Source organism: Rhinolophus sinicus, chromosome 2, assembly GCF_057876585.1.
Source record: "Rhinolophus sinicus isolate RSI-liver-muscle chromosome 2, RSI-T2T, whole genome shotgun sequence".
NCBI lineage: Eukaryota > Metazoa > Chordata > Mammalia > Chiroptera > Rhinolophidae > Rhinolophus > Rhinolophus sinicus.
The window spans coordinates 7,097,739-7,114,633 of record NC_142502.1 but is presented as its reverse complement, the minus strand read 5'-3'; the positions used below and the strand labels follow the sequence as shown (position 1 = coordinate 7,114,633).

The window sequence follows — 16,895 nt, the reverse complement described above, 5'->3', positions numbered from 1 at the left end:
CACTATGCTGTATACCCGAAACTAATATAATATTGAATGTCTAAATAAAGTGTAAAAAAATAATAAAAAATAAAATATTATGCTATTACATTTTCAGGTGACTTACTACAGATATGACTGGAGATAGAGTTCCTATCTGGGATTTAAGACTAAAATTTCAACTACCTGTCATTTAGTATTCCCTTCCCACAGTAAAAATGATAAAGCATGTAGGATTCAAGTTTTGACACACATGCAAAACACAGACCTCTTTTGACAGTTGAAAGATTTTTATTAACAATCAAAAAATTTCACACTTACAATAGGAAAATAAATGTTTCTTTAATGAATAATCAAGTGAAAACTATCCAGGACCTTATTGGATTTTTATTATGTACTATGCGTATCTTAGAAGACAGGACACTAGCTTGCTGGATCATTAGGGTATGACTAAAGATGAGTGATAGTGATTTATAAAGGTTATGTAATAGGTTTCCCAAACAGTAGTACCCTTGAAATTTAGGAAATAAAATTTGTTTATACCTAGTTTTAGATATGACTCACAACACACATCAATCTTAATTTTATAATTTTGATGCTACTTTTTTAAAGGTACCCAACAGAAATTCAAATCTCATTTTAAGATCCTGAATTTGAGGTGTAATCAAGTTGTAATTTCTCAACATTAAAGTTGAATTATTACACAATGGTTCAAGCAACAGATACTATTTCAGAGACCGTGTTTGTTTGGTGTCCTGTTCCCCTGCAGCGCAAATCATGCTAAGGTTTGTGAAGCACATCTAGACTAGAGCAGGCACTGCTGATTCAGTCACAAGTAGCCTTCCTGGATGAACAACACATGCTCTTTTCAAAAGAAACGGCTATTCCACCTTTTCTGTTTCTTTTCTACTATGAAACACAGGGCTAAACAGAATCTTGGTCTCATTTTCCACTGGATGATTAAAATCTGTAAATTATCTTAGACTCTTAAAATCTATCCGACAGGGAGGAAAAAGCAAAACGTTAGTGAGGACAGTGTGCTTTCCCTCATTCCCTCAACATAAAGCCAAAGCAAAAATGGAGCCCCATAGAAATTTCAATATTGAATTTTTTTTTTGCAATCTTAATGCTTAGTAAGAGTCAAAAAGTTTTATATAAATCAGTGGTCTATGCACTTCTCAGTTCCATACAAACCATGATCTAGCAGACTACTTGTATTCAAAAGCCCATCTTTCAAAAGGTCCTACTTTTCTAGAAGGTCAGTTTCAAGAGTTCAATGCCTTATGTATAAATATATAAGCATATATATTATATATGTAAGCAGTAATCACATGACTCCCACTTGCCCTCCATGAAAGTCATTTAACTTTGGTATATAAAGATAAGTCTCTCAAGTATTTTCAATCCATAAGCATAAACACACACACGTGCACGCACGCACGCACGCACGCACGCACACACACACACACACACACAGTTATCATCAGTTTCATCAATACTCCTGACAATTCAGAAGGCCTCAATGCTTTTCTAATTGAATTCTAAAAGAAAAGTGCTTTGAATTTAATTATTTTTTAAACTTCAGTCTTCAATATTGAAATTGCTAAGTTACTCCATTTTTCCATTTAAAAAAAAAGGAAAATAAAGTGGGGAAAAGATAAAAAACTTGGGAAAACATCCTGTTACTAAATAGGTTTAAGAATAAACCTATTTAGAAAAAACATTCCAGTCGAAAGTAAAACCTATGTGGGTTGCTCATTACAGCATTATTTATAATAAACAATTAGAAACAAATGTAATATTCAGTAATAGAACTGTAAAATAAAGTAGGAAATGTCCAATTGATAAAACATTATATAGCCATTAAAGGTGAGGAGAAAGATGCTGAAACGGGATGAACACTGAGCCAAGTGCACCAAGGCCCCCTGCTACAGGGAAAGAGCTCCGTTTACAACAGAACAGGAACATAATCTGACATGCTGTGTCGCTGTATTACGCGTATAGTATTCCTTTATTGAAAAAACTCAGCAATATAAAGCTCCTGTAAGTGATTGTACATTTTCTAAAAAAAAGCATCAAATGGATAGAGTAACTCTAAAACAAGTGTTTGACAATGAATGTTACTGTGAGAGGCGCAGCTGACCGTGTCTAGGAGCCGCTTTGCCTCTCTCGTCACTGGGAAGGCAGAGCCTGACCAGGCCGGTGCTCTTGAGAGGGCAGCTCAGAACAGGCGTGAAAGAAGGGGGCCAGTACCTGGCCAATGACCGGTGGCCTCATCCCTGTCACTGATTTCATCAACTAGGCCCAAATTGACCCATATGTTTGAGGACAAAATTCCATGTAATGGTCTTTGTATTTCTTCCTATAAAAAAATTCAGATGCACAACTATTTCCTTCTCATAATAAAGCAAGTCTCAACTAGCAATCAAGTTATGTTTTTTTAAACGACAAATGGTGTTAACTTTGTGCAACATGTGACCATAAATAATTAAAGACCACTGGGTGATATCCTAAACAGAGGATTACTTACAAAAAGATAAATTTTTAGTAGAAAACTATCTCTTGGGGAATAAATTTAATATTTTATTGTTACACAACTGGGGCAAAAGACTAGATTTTCAATAAATGCAATAAAACAGGATTAGAAAGCCTTTGCTAGAGGCCCCAACAGAATAGGGATACAATATTTTTGATGGCTTTACGATGACACTCATAACCTCCTAGGTATTTCAGCTCTCTGAAGAAAATGTTCAATCAAAAGACTAAATCATACAAAGCATTTAACACTTTCAAACGGTTGCTCAATAACAAAGAAATGATTCACAGCACTACATTATGTGTGTCAAATATTTGAATAAGCTACATTCAGCACTACAATAGAGCAGCTTACGGGTATATCGGGTACTCTGCACTACTACAAAAGTAGTCACAAAGAGCTTTATGTGTTCCGTGCAAAGCTCATGTTTTACTTTTTGCAAGCCATGTACCTTTCAGTTACATTCTCCCAGTTGACTACATTCCAAATAGCTTTTAGGTAATCAGGTCTGACATTTTTATACTGCAGGTAATAAGCATGCTCCCACACATCAATTCCCAGCAGTGGAATAAGACCTATCGGAAAGAAGAGAAAAAAGCAAAAACTATAAATTTCAATCTGAAACACTGCATCTTCTCAATTTAATCTTTATCCTATGCATACAAAATTATCTTTACAGCATTCTCATCCATTTTTCAGTTTCTCATATAAATAGGAAATGAGCATAAGAATAAATATTCCTATAAAAAGATTTCAAACTTCACTCTTTGGAAGAAAAGGTGATAAACAGTAAAAATAATTAAAGTAGACTTGGGAAAATCAATGAACTACAATATTTTAATAGCTGTTCTTAAAATACTAACAGATTTATCCAAGAGCCCATTCTTAGCCATCCTCATTGGGGGTCTCAGGAAGGGTGTGTTGTTTGTGGGGGTGACTGACGACCTTCCACAGGGGGTTGTGAGAAACCTGCCCTGCTGCTCCGCAAGGCTAGTGTTAGTCTTGGGGAATAAAAGCATTTATGAGACACTAATAGAAAGAACAGGTTAGTCAGAAAAACTGAATAGGACTAAAGAAAAAGATATCCTGGTTTCAGAAGCAAAATAGTGTAAATGAAGAAATAGTTATATCTATAAAACATTTTTTAAAAAAAACTCTCAAACTAAATAAATGAGAGTTCTCCTCTAGAAAATAATTCTCAACCAGTATGTCGATCAGTTGTGAGGTATGTCACCAATAATTTATTATAAATTATTAAGGTAGTGAAATTTGCAAATGATTTTTCCCACAAATAAATTGCTGTGACTCACTTATTTTCATTCCCATGGGCTTTCTTCAAGTGGGAGAGGAGATGTTGCCAGGATTCACCTGGAAATCAGAGCCTTTCCAGTTAGGTACCTTCACAGGTGTACCTGACTCTCTACAGCAGCCAGTGCTCACAAGTCTTTTGTTGCTTTTACAAATTCTGTGGTATCTCACTTTCCTAAAAGAGCCATTTAGATGCTGGCAAAGTCTGAGTATATCGGTAAGTGAGTCACAGAACCAAGTCTTCTGACTTGTGTAGTGGTAGAGAGGTGGCTGAGAGCCACCTTTGTTCGATGTTAAGGTGTCACTTGGGCTTCTTCACGTTGAAGATCACAGTTCCAGCTACCTGCTGGATAACTTAGGACTCTTCTTCCTACTCAGCTTCTAATTCAATCTGGCTCAACATGAAAAGGGACTGGGTGAGCCCAGCCTAATGCTTCTAAGCCAAATATTTTCATAGACTAAACCCCCCCAGGAAGGCAGAATTCTGGAAACCCGAGCTCCCTCGTCCAGTTAGACTACAAGTGTCAACAGAGGCAGTGAGAGTCCAAGGTCTGGTCACACTCAGCTCATACATCTTTTCCTCACTCTTGTTTATCTAACTTTAGGGGTTTTTTTTAGTGCATATAATTATTAGGTTGGTGCAAAAGCAATTGCGGTTTAAAAGGTTAAAAGTAATTGCAAAAACCACAATTACCTTTGCATCAACCTAACATGTAAGCTGATATGAACTCTGACAAATGAAGCAGAGTTTAAGACATTTTTTTGTTAATGTATCTGTAAAATTACATGTGCTTATTTTTTATAAGATTTAAGATTTCAAAATACCAAGGACTTTTAAAGTACTGTAGCTCACATAAGACTCTGGGCATATCTGTTAAGATTTGCTCAAATGAGTATATGCAGATGATAGATTTAAACACTGCTGGTTTTGCTTATTTCCAGTTAAATGCTTTAGAGCAGGGGTGTCCAAACGTTTTTCAATGTTTTTTACCAAGGGCCATATGTGGTAAAATACACAAACAGCCAGGCCACTCACTCGAGGTGAAGTACGTATTGCCTCACCTGGTTTATTTAAGTAAACTAAATATATTTTTGGAATTTGCTGCGGGCCAATTAAAAATGGATGGCGGGCCGCAGTTGGCCCGCGGGCCGCAGTTTGGACACCCCTGCTTTAGAGTGAACCATCTCTCCCAAATGAATGTGTAACAGTTTTGCAGTCTCACCTGTTGTGCCCTGCAGGGGATCCTGGTTAGGACAGGCAGCAATCTGTAAGCGTCCCTGCTCCTTATTGAAGCCAAGCCAGCCCCAACCTGAGCCTTGAACACCAGCAGATACAGTGGTCAGCTTCTCCTTCAATTTGGCGAAGGAGCCAAAGTCACGTTTGATGGCTTCCAGCAATTCCCCTATTAAAGAAAAAAAAAATCCAAAGAACACCCATAAATGAATAGATGGCAACAATTACAGTAAAATACTGTAGTACATGTATTAAAATAATCTTGTCATATGGCCCAAGATACAAGAAGACAACATCATACAGAAGATATAACAAAACCCAGTGAGCCTACATAGCACTGTGTTACTCTGCCCTGACACCAGTGTCACAGGTCTCACAATGTGAATTCACATGTTTGTTACTGAAGCATGTTAGGGGGCGTTTCTTCACTCACTGTGCTATTGCCATCAGGAAAGAGAGAATATTTTCCATTAGCTTTCTTTTTGTCCTCTTAGTGAAAATTTTACATTGACTTCTACCCTTCCTGCTCTGTCTCAGTTGGGGAATAAAATGCTATGGCTGCTATCTGGTTCTTCTCCAAGGCAGTCTAGATCTTTCCCCTCTCAAGTATATCATTTTAAAAAGAGTGATTTTCTTCTCTGAACTAAGAGTACACTTTAAGAGCCATAACCCTTTTTTATTCTGTAGTAAAACAGAATATAATTATAATTTTAGATTGAGCACATCAACCAAATCAACTGGACCAAAAACATCATTTCTCTCATTCTATTGGTTTAAAAGTAATCATATTATAAGCACAAACGATGGAATAAAGTGGTACAGATAACACAAGAAGGCAGAGAATACCAACACCTGTTGGTTGAATAGGGGCGTATCTGATACTCTGGTGACTCACAAAACCTCAAAAGTATTAGGTCGGGGCAGCCGAATGGCTCAGCTGGTTAGAGCACAACTCTTGACAACAAGGTTGCTGATTCAATTCCCACATAGGATGGTCGGCTGCGCCCCCTACAACTAAGATTGAAAATGGCAACTGGACTTGGAGCTGAGCTGCGCCCTCCACAACTAGACTGAAGGACAACTTGGAGCTGATGGGCCCTGGAGAAACACACTGTTCTCCAATATTCCCCAATTAAATTAAAAAAGAAAAAAAGTATAGGTCGTGGTCTGAAAACCTAACTCACAAATAATAAATTGCCCAACTTCCCATGTTACCCACCCCCATCCATCTTTACTTCTTAATGAAATTGCTTATTTCAAGTGCATATGATGCCTTCTAGAACACAATTTAAAAAAACAAAAAGCCCATAAACTTAAGGTACACTCCAGAAGCCCAGAAATAAAGGAAGGGAGCTGTATCTGTGCCCCATACCTTCCCTGGGATGAGGAGGATAATTAGTCATCTGGGCCTCCACACTCTACACAGGAAATCAAGTACATGAGGAGAGCAGGCCAGACCATCAGCTCCGTACCCCTCTCATCACCTGCAGTTGTCCCGGAAAACCTGATTTTCCGGGACAACTGACTTCTTTTCAGTTAGCAACAGTGGTAAAATAATAGCAAAAGGTACTACTGTATGCACTACATATAATTACTTATTTAATTCTCAAAAGAGCCTATTATTGGAAAGACAGTCCGTGTTCATGGATTGGAAGAATCAACATAGTTAAAATGGCAATATTTCCCAAAGCAGATTTAATGCAATCCCCATCAAAATCCCAATGGCATTTTTTAAAGAAATAGAACAAAACATCATCAGATTGGGGCCGGCACAGTGGCTCAGGCGGTTAGAGCTCCATGCTCCTAACTCCGAAGGCTGCCGGTTCGATTCCCACATGGGCCAGTGGGCTCTCAACCACAAGGTTGCTGGTTCAACTCCTCGAGTCCTGCAAGGGATGGTGGGCTCCACCCCCTGCAACTAAGATTGAACACGGCACCCTGAGCTGAGCTGCCACTGACAAAGTTGGTTGGAACATGTCCTCTCAACCAAAAGGTTGTCGGTTCGACTCCCGCAAGGGATGGTGGGCTGTGCTCCCTGCAACTAGAAACGGCAACTGGACCTGGAGCTGAGCTGCGCCCTCCACAACTAAGACTAAAAGGACAACAACTTGAAGCTGAACAGCACCCTCCACAGCTAAGATTGAAAGGACAACAGCTTGACTTGGAAAAAAGGCCTGGAAGTACACACTGTTCCCCCAATAAAGTCCTGTTCCCCTTCCCCAATAAAATCTTTAAAAAAAAAAAAAAAATCATCAGATTTGTTTGGAACCACAAAAGACCCCGAATAGCCAAAGCAAGCTTAAGAAAAAAGAACAATACTGGAGGTATCACACTCCCTGACTTTAGCTTGTACTACAGGGCTACAATATTCAAAACAGCATGGTATTGACCGAAAAACAGACACATAGACCAATGGAATAGAATTGAGAACCCAGAAATAAAACCACATAAATATGGACAGATAATTTTTGAAAAAGAAGCAAAAAACATACAATGGAGAAAAGACAGCCTCTCCAATAAATGGTGCTGGGAGAATTGGAAAGCCACGTGCAAAAGAATGAAACTGGACTGCTATCTGTCACCATGTACAAAATTAATTCAAAATGGATCAAAGACCTAAGCATAAGACCTGAAACAATAAAATGCATAGAAGAAAACATAGATACTAAACTTATGGACCTTGGGTTCAAAGAGCATTTTATGAATTTGACTCCAAAGGCAATGGAAGTAAAAGCTAAAACAAATGAATGGCACTACATCAAACCTAAAATCTTCTGCATAGCAAAAGATACCATCGACAAAATAAAATGGCAACCAAACAAATGGGAGAAGATTTTTGCAAACAGTGCCTCCGATAAGGGGCTAATATCTAAAATATACAAGGAACTCAAACAACTCAACAACAACAAAACAAACAACCCAATTGAAAAATGGGCAGACAACCTAAAGAGACATTTCTCCAAAGAGGACATACAAATGGCAAATAGACATATGAAAAAATGTTCAACATCACTAATCATCAGAGAAATGCAAATAAAAACCACAATGAGATATCACCTCACCCCAGTCAGAATGGCTATCATCAACAAGACAAATAGCAACAAGTGTTGGAGAGGCTGTGGAGAAAAAGGAACCCTCATACACTGTTGTTGGGAATGCAGACTAGTGTAGCCACTATGGAAGGCAGTGTGGAGGTTCCTCAAAAAATTACAAATAGATTTACCGTATGACCCAGCAATCCCTCTCCTGGGTATCTATCCAAAATATTTGAAAACATTTATCCATAAAGACAAGTGTACTCCAATGTTCATTGCAGCTTTATTTACAGTGGCCAAGACATGGAAACAACCAAAATGTCCTTCAATAGATGAATGGATAAAGAAGTTGTGGTACATATACACAATGGAATACTATTCGGCAGTAAGAAAAGATGAAATAGGACCATTTGTGACAACATAGATGGATCTTGAGATCATAACGCTAAGCGAAATAAGTCAGACAGAAAAAGCAGAGAACCATATGATTTCACTGATATGTGGTATATAAACCAAAAACAAAAGAACAAGACAAACAAATGAGAAACAAAAACTCATAGACACAGACAATAGTTTAGTGGTTACCAGAGGGGAAGGAGGTGGTAGATGAGGGTAAAGGGGATCAAACATATGGCGATGGAAGGAGAACTGGCTCTGGGTGGTGAACACACAATGTGATTTATAGAGGATGTAATACAGAATTGTACACCTGAAATTTATGTAACTTTACTAACAATTGTCACCCCAAAAAACTTTTAAAAAGAAAAACAAACAAAAAAAAAGAGTTTATTATTATCTCTGTATCAGAGATGAAGAAATTAAACTACAGAATGGTTAAGTATCTCACAAGTCCTAGAGCTAGTAAGTGAAAGTTTATCTTTTCTAAAAAGTGTTTCTCTGTCTTTCCCTAATGTAGAAAAGTATGTGATATTGACACTGTATATGATATTGTGTTTGTGTATAAAATCTGATGACACAACTCCCTGAATGCGTTCTCTATTCTTACATATGTCCCTCTGACAGTTACAACTTGGTTGTACTGCTTGCTATGAAAAATAGGCCATTATGATACCTCAGAGAGAATTAAAGTAACATAAGGAAATGAACAGTCCTTCTTAGCATACACAAAATGCAGCTAAGCATGCACCAATTTTTACCAACCTTTGGGTTCTCCACCGCCATTAGGGCTCAGGTTTGTCCAGAAAATGCTATGATTGAGATGGCCTCCACCATTGAACTTCAGTGCAGGCTGAAGAGCTATCTGAGTTGTAACATCACCTGAAATGTTAAAATGCAAATACATTTTTTAAAATTTTACTTTTGTAACCATTCTATATACTATTTTATTCTTTGTAAAATGTCAGGTAATTGAATCAGCTTATCTATAACATCCCTATAGGTCCTAAAATTCCACATTTTCAAGATCCTACAAAAGAAAAAAAAAACCCTCCCAAAATTATTTGCCCCAGTGATTTTTCAGATCAATTAATAACATGTTAAACAACTAGTGAGAGGCTCAGCAGGTGTGGCAAAGCTAGTAGAAAATTCACTGCGGAGCTTCCAAGAACTCAGTTTTCTTGAATAGAAAAAATTCCAGCAAATGAAAGAATGAAGAAAAAAGAAAGAAAATGTTGGAATGCTAAACTGTACGGTTCTATATATGGGCTATATGGAAAACTTTCAACTCTCATTTTCCAGATAGACAACTACTCACCGGGAAATATTTCAATGCTACATTAACAAGAAATACAACATATTCGAAACTGAACTCCTGATTTTCAACCCCAAGCTTCCTCCTGTGACCTTCCCTGTCTCATAAGTGCCAGCTGTCTTCTCAGGACATTTTTGAGATTTTGGTCATTTTTGACTCCTTTCCTCTCACACCCCCCGTCTAAACCACCAGCATATCCACCAGCAAAGCAGCTCTTCCTTTAAAACACATCCAGAATCCAATCCCTCCTTCCTACCTCCTGTGCAGACCAGCAGCATCTCCCACCTGCATTCCTGCCAGTCTGGCACTGGTCTCCTGCTTCTATACCCATCCCCTACAGTCTATTCTCAACACAGTGGCCACAGGGCTCCTCTAGACCCCAAACTGATCATGGCACTCCTTTAGCCAAACCCCTCCAATGGCTGCATTTCTCAGAGTGAACCCCAAGTCCTTACAATCGGCTACAGAAATGGATGTCGTGACCCTCTGCATCTCCCGGCTGGCCCGGCTCCAGCCACACTGGCCTCCTTGCACTTACATGAGAAGTACAGCAGGCTCCCAGCTCAGGGCTTCCCCTGCTGCCTGTGTGGGAACTCTTCCCAGACACAGCCTCATGCTCCGTTCCGCCTCTCCTTCAAGTCTCTACTGAAATGTCAACCTCACCAGTGAAGCCTTCTCTAACCACAGGGTAAAATGGGTAACTCCCCTACTTTGTCTTTCTCCATAGGACTTGCCACTCCTGGCACACTACATATTTATGTGTTCATCCGTCTCCCGGCTAGAATGAAAGGTCCGGTGAGGACAAGGACTTTTCTGCACTGCTATGTCCTGGGGCCCGATATACTGCCTCGTACGTAGCAGGTACTCAATGAATGTTTGTTGGCTGAGTACATAATTGAATATACTCAATGTAGTTTCTAAGGTAAAGAATTCTCTGACATCTATGAGACTTCAAAAGAAAGAATGCCATGTTTGAAGACATTTTTTTCAACCTTGCTAAAAAAAATAGACGAAATAAAATATTTTTTCTATGCCTTCCAGAAGCTACAGATGAACTGAACTGTTAGGAAAAATGGGAATTCCCTTGTTCAATACATATTGAGTATTTATTATTCACAAGATACCAAACAGCAAAGAGAAGGACACAAAGAACCACCGAGTGCTCTGCTCAGAGCTTACATAATAAAAAAAGCTCTCTACTTCTGTTCTTAGGACACACAGCAAGAACATACGTAAGAAATATTGCTTTCTGAAACAAGGCCAAACCTCCAGTCGGTTAGCAGTTCAGAAAGGAGGAGAGGACCACGTGGTATCTGAATACATAATATTTGAGAGTTTTTTTAAGATGCCAACTTTATGTTGTTGTTATGTTTACAAAATAATTTTCTTACAGTTCAGTATCTCCCTCATTAATTTTTCTTGGCGAGTAACCCTAAAAATAAATGTAGGTTTATTAAATTGTGTTTTAATAAATCAATAACTAAATTTTTCTAATTGAATAAAAACATGCTTATTGAGAAATAGTTTAATAATCTTAATTTCTTAAAGTTTATTCATTTTTAAATTTTAATAGAAACTTGTGGGATTTAGTATCTGCTTTTAAGAACACTTTTCTGAACACATTTCCTTTGGTTTCACTTCAGTGTTTTCTTCTGTTAAACGCAATAAGTGTTAAATACTTTGTTTGAAAAGTATTTATGTTACTTACACATGATGAAATTGATGATGTTATTTTACTTACACTCCTTTCTTGCCAAATTTTCAAACATGAAAATGTAACTCTTTAATAATTCTTAAAATATAACTTTTTAAATAAAAGAAACCTCCATAGATACTTATTAATTTATGGGCAATGTAGTAGAATATAATGTAAAGCTTTTTTTTCTGGCGGCTTTTGTTAAACAAGCAAAGCTTCAATTGCGCAAGAAAAGGATTGAAAGCTGTTTTGAAAATATTGAAGAGACAGGTTCATAGGTTTTCAGATACTGTCATGCAGGAAACACTTTCACAACTGGGGATATTCCCCAACCTCACTATTACCACATCCTTCCAGAATTTGTTATTTCCTAAATCACCAAAACTTTTCCCGTATTCAGAATCTTTTGCCGTATTTGAGGTTTCTCACTGTCACAATAAATTTTCCAGAATGTGGCAACTTTCTCCTCTTTTTTGTTTTTAGCCATTTACCTCATACACAATCAGGCTGAAATTCTTACATTTTTCCACTAGATGTCCCCAATCAACAACCTGTCACTGTCTTAAAATTACTCAACAAATATCATAGTACTGAAATTCAATAAAAATGGGAATAATTAAGAAAAAAACACATTTTTTAACTGTGTAGCCAATGAAGCCATACATCTAGTCTGGAAACACGACTGTCAATTATTTCCTCTGCAAACACTGCTTAACTAGTACATTGAAAAGTGTAAGTTTTTTGCACAGAAACATTAAAACATAGTATTCCCATACACACCCCCAGACACAAAACACAGAAAAGTCCACACACTTACTGGTTTTGTCAACTGAGCTCTTAAAAAAAAAAGCAACTCCACATTGTATTTTAATTGAATTGTAAATATTAGTAAATAAACACAAGCCTGTTTCAGTTTCCCACAAAATGCGTCTTTTCCTTGTGAATTTCGGCCTGGAACACGTGAAGTGGTTCTACTGACCAGAGGAGCATTTCTTTTTCTTTTTCCTTTGTGTTTTTTTTAAACCATAGAATAAGCATTTATTATCAGAACACCGGTGGCCTAAGAAGACAGCAGGTTACACCTAAAAACTGCCTTGAGGAGCCTTTCTTTATGGAGACCCGCCTGCCTTCCTGTTTCCCTCCAGCCAGCTTCTCAGTGTCGGGCAGCCCCGCACCTACCCTTCTCCAGCGCCTCGCCGTACTTCTCCTCGGTGGCATTCAGGTTGTTCACATAGGCCGCGTGGTGCTTGCTGTGGTGCAGCTGCATGATCTGGGCATTAATGTGAGGCTCCAGGGCGCCATAGTCGTACGGCAGGTCGGGGAGGCTGTGCTTCTGCCTGGAGCCCAGAGACCCCAAAGCTGGCACCAGCTTCCGGCTCGTACTGGAAAGAGAGCAAACACAGACCCACCCGCTCACGCCGCGAGTTCGCTTTAACGCGAGCGACCGTCTGCGCAGACGAAGCTGCAGGAGCAGGAGCGCATCTGGGCCTTTCTATCGTTTGCTCGCTCGCCGGCCGCGTTTGAAGCATTAAACTAATGCCTCTATCCTGCCCCTGGGCAGCACCTGGACGCGCTCAACTGACACCTGTCCTCGGGCAGGGCCGCCCGCCGCCGCCCCGCGACACCAAGGCCCCGAAAGTGCCCTCGACTCGCCGGGTCCCAGCCCGGGAGCGGCTGAGCGGGGAGAGAGAGGGAATCGTGGAGGACCCCGCCGCCCGACTGCTGCCTGCGCCCTTCGCCCGTGGGGCCGGGACCGCGTCCCCGCCGCGCAGCGCGGCCCGGGCGACTCACCTGCACGCTGCCCGGCACAACATGGTGACGCCACCCGCAGGCCTCTCGGAATTCCAGACGCTGCGCAGCGCTGACCGCCCGGAATAAAGCCGCGACCCAGGCTGCGGTGCAAGGACACCGCCGCCCGCCGCAGGCTCCGCCCCCTGCTCGCCGCTCCCACTCAGGGGGGTGCGCGGCCCCGGGGTCTGTCCCACCCTCGCCCGACCCGCTCCCTCAGCCCAGGGAACGCGAGAAACGAGATTGAAGAGACATTTTCCAGTGGGATGAGGGAACTGCGGTGCCCACCTGTCGTGCTTCCCGGTTTGACACCCGAGGGAAGGCCTTAACCCCCCTCCGGTGCGAGATGGTACTGTCCACAGCTACGTCCGCGTCGGCACCGCCCAACCCGGCCAAGGGGAGGAGACGGGGTCGCCGGGTCCGCGGGAAGGTCCCTACACCTTCCTGGTGGCGGTGCTAGGGCTGCAGGTGGTTGGGGTGAACTCCCCAGAGAAAAGACTCTTGTTTTCCAGAACGGCCCTGGCACGCGCCACCGCGTCCCTAAGGTGGGTCCTGGGCTCTGGGAAGCTGTAGGACCAGTGCGCCTCAAATACTGCCCCGAGTGACCTTTCGTTCGGAGAGAACTGGCCTTGGGACCTCCTCCAGGCCTGATAGTAGTGTTCCTGAACACTAAGGGTGGGCCACGGATCGCGTTGCAGGGTTTGCATACATTTATCTTTGTTTCACCCTGAGGGTAGGTATGGTCGACTCCAGATGACAGTTGATGAGTTCACTGAGGTTAAGCAGGTTGCCTTGGTCACACAGTTAATAAATCAGGATTAGAACCCAAAGTTCATACTTTCTTGAACACTAAGACCTACCAGTCAAGCCTTGAGTATTTATTAGGTTGGTGCAAAAGTAATCGCGGTTTAAAAGGTTGAAAATAGTTGCAAAAACCGCGATTACTTTTGCACCAACCTAATAGAAGTGACTTCCATGAACCAACCACTGGGAGAATATAAAAGTACAGCAGAGGGTTCTTTCCTCCAGTGTCTTATGGTCCAATAAATTGTAAATATCCAATCCTTTCTCAACAATTTAAAAAAAAAAATTCTGAGTTGTGTGAATCCTCCCTATATATAGAAGTTAGGAAAGCTTTTGTTATTGGCCTGAGTTGGGCCCTTATTGAATAGATTAATATAAAAGGAAGCAGATAGTAGGTGCTTAATACTTTCAGTTTCTTTCTTCCACCTGCTTCACAATTCCCATCCCCCACTGCTATCCTCCCCCCCCCCCCCCAAAGGATGACTAGGCTTTGGATTAGGGGACTAGCTGGGGGAATCACCCAGCATGACTTCCCAGCAAGAGGGCTGGGGCTTGCTGGCAGTCAGGAGAATGTAACCAAGGGCGCGTTGGGGTGAAGGAGGAAATTCAAGTTGGGAACAAATTATGGATGTCCTTAAAATAAACACATGGTTGATAACAGGAAATTGAGAAGCCTTTTAGCTGAAGTGAAGCACATCAAAAGTAGTTTTTCAGGCAAGGTGGTCTGGCATTGATACCATAAGGGGCAGGCTAGTTAGGAAGCTGTTGCATGAATCCTAGCATGAGGTACCAAGAGCCAGTTCTAGAGTGCTAGCTATGGGACTTGGAAGAAAAGAGGATTTAAAGGAATAAAACAACAGAATTCAGTGACAGATCCATCGCTAGTAAAAGGGCTTCATCTGGTGAGAACAAAATATCACAGGAGACAAAATATAAGGAGACAGCCCAGTCAGGCTGCATTGATGTACTTCTTGTTTGTACAGAGGATGAGACTTTGAGACTTAAATGGACCCCCAGGACATGCCCTTTTGAACAAGCAGCAAAGATTAGGGAGTAGGGAATTGACAGTAACAGTCAAGTAGAATTGTCTCTAACATTATACCTGTCGTCAGCTACATCCTTCCAGGAAACAAGCCCGACTGTGAGAGTATCTGAGACCAAGAGTTTGGTGGGTACAGGAGGTAATGAGAAGAAAGTTTCCTAGCTTCTTTGTCTACTACACCCAATAAACAGACCTCTTTCTTTTTAAGTGGCCACTGTAAGCAGTACTCATTCAATTTGCCCAAGAAGTTAAATAGATTACAGTTAACTAGGGTCTGTCCCAAATTCCTCCAGCCAGCTCAGGCCATATCAGGACTCCATGACTGTGGATTTCCCTTGAATAAACTTCTGAAGGTCACTTCACAGCCATTTTCAGACTCACCACAGTGTAGGCCAACATACTTGGTGGAGGAGGCAAAATGTGGGTTGAGGTGAAATCATTTTGAGCCAGTTATTAATTGTGTTTATTATATTCTAGTATCAGAGATCCAGCCCCAGTGTCTCAAACACAGAAGAGTGTATTCCCTCACGTAAAAGAGATCTGGAGTGGGCAGTCCAAGGCGGGGATGACAGTGCCACGAGTCCTCAAGGACCCAGGCTCCTCTGTCTTCAGAGTTGCCTCACGATCCATGACAACTTCTACGAGTATAGCACCTGCCATCTCACCTCCTATCCATGATCAGGGAAGGACAGAAGGTTGGGCCCCAGCTGTCTCCCTTTTAAGGATCCTTTGTGGTAGAGTCGCCCAACAAATGCCATTCAGAATTTAGGTACAAGGCTACACCTGGCTGCAGAGGAGGTTGGGAAACATACTCATTTAGCCGTGCACATTTCTAATCTAAAAAAAAAAAAAAGTGGAATTCTGTAACTAAAGGAAAAATGAGTAACGGGTTGGAAAATAGCAGTCTCGGCCATGCCTCCTTCTACAAGGTATTATTTCCACATACTTGGATATGAACTCTGACCATTACTGGAATGACCTTAGCTACATTCTCTCTTTTTTCCTCTCTCTTTTCATTTTCCATCTTTGAATCACAAATCTTAGCCAGGCAGGAATCTCAATGAGAATTGCTATACCAACTTTCCCTTTGCATAACTTGGATTGTTAATAGGACCAAGAGTAGTACTTAAATTGCTAAAATAAAATCAGTGATTCAGGCTGAAAGAGAAAGTGATGATAAAGATACGTATCATTAACAAGGGTTTCAAAGTGAGCTTTTTTCCACACATCGTGAGGCTAATTTTAATTAGAACACATTAACTCCTGGAAAGGAAAAGGGGAGCTTGGCTCAGAACCGAAGTGTTTTATTGAACAAGACGTGTGGTGTATCCATAAATTTGTGGATACAGCTTTATTGATTAGACCCTCAACATGTGCTAGGTCCCAGGTCAAATACTCTACATTGTATCTTAATTCACACAACATCTCTGTGAAATGGCTCATTATTCCTCTTTTGCACAAAGACAGTAAGTGACCTGACCAAGGTCACACACAGAACTAGTAGGTAGCAGAGGTGGGCTTTGAATGCATTGCTCTCTGTTACCCTGACATCACTCTGTGCCTTTAAACGGCTCTCCCACGTTCCTTGAACACAATAAAATTGAGCTCAACCCATAGCCCAAATTTTGAAACTTTTCCCCCCATGCTGCTTCCCAACACATCCTGTCTTCTCAACTCCTGACTGATCTCTGGCTTCATCTCTTGCATATGACCCAGGTCATAACCCTTGGACTGAAGCCTGATACTGCTCCTCAGTTCTCAC

General features: G+C 40.9%; 1 protein-coding gene across 1 annotated transcript; it reads right to left on the bottom strand.

Annotated features, from left to right (window-relative positions):
* Positions 1 to 250: 250 nt before the first annotated feature.
* Positions 251 to 13,451, bottom strand: SOD2 (superoxide dismutase 2). The gene is made up of 5 exons (XM_019749569.3): positions 13,291 to 13,451; positions 12,679 to 12,881; positions 9,254 to 9,370; positions 5,047 to 5,226; positions 251 to 3,090 (listed from the first exon to the last, which is right to left on the bottom strand). Exons 1-5 carry the CDS (start codon positions 13,311 to 13,313, stop codon positions 2,945 to 2,947), a joined length of 669 nt encoding a protein of 222 aa, XP_019605128.1. The 5' UTR covers positions 13,314 to 13,451; the 3' UTR covers positions 251 to 2,944.
* Between the last annotated feature and the right edge of the window lie 3,444 nt (positions 13,452 to 16,895).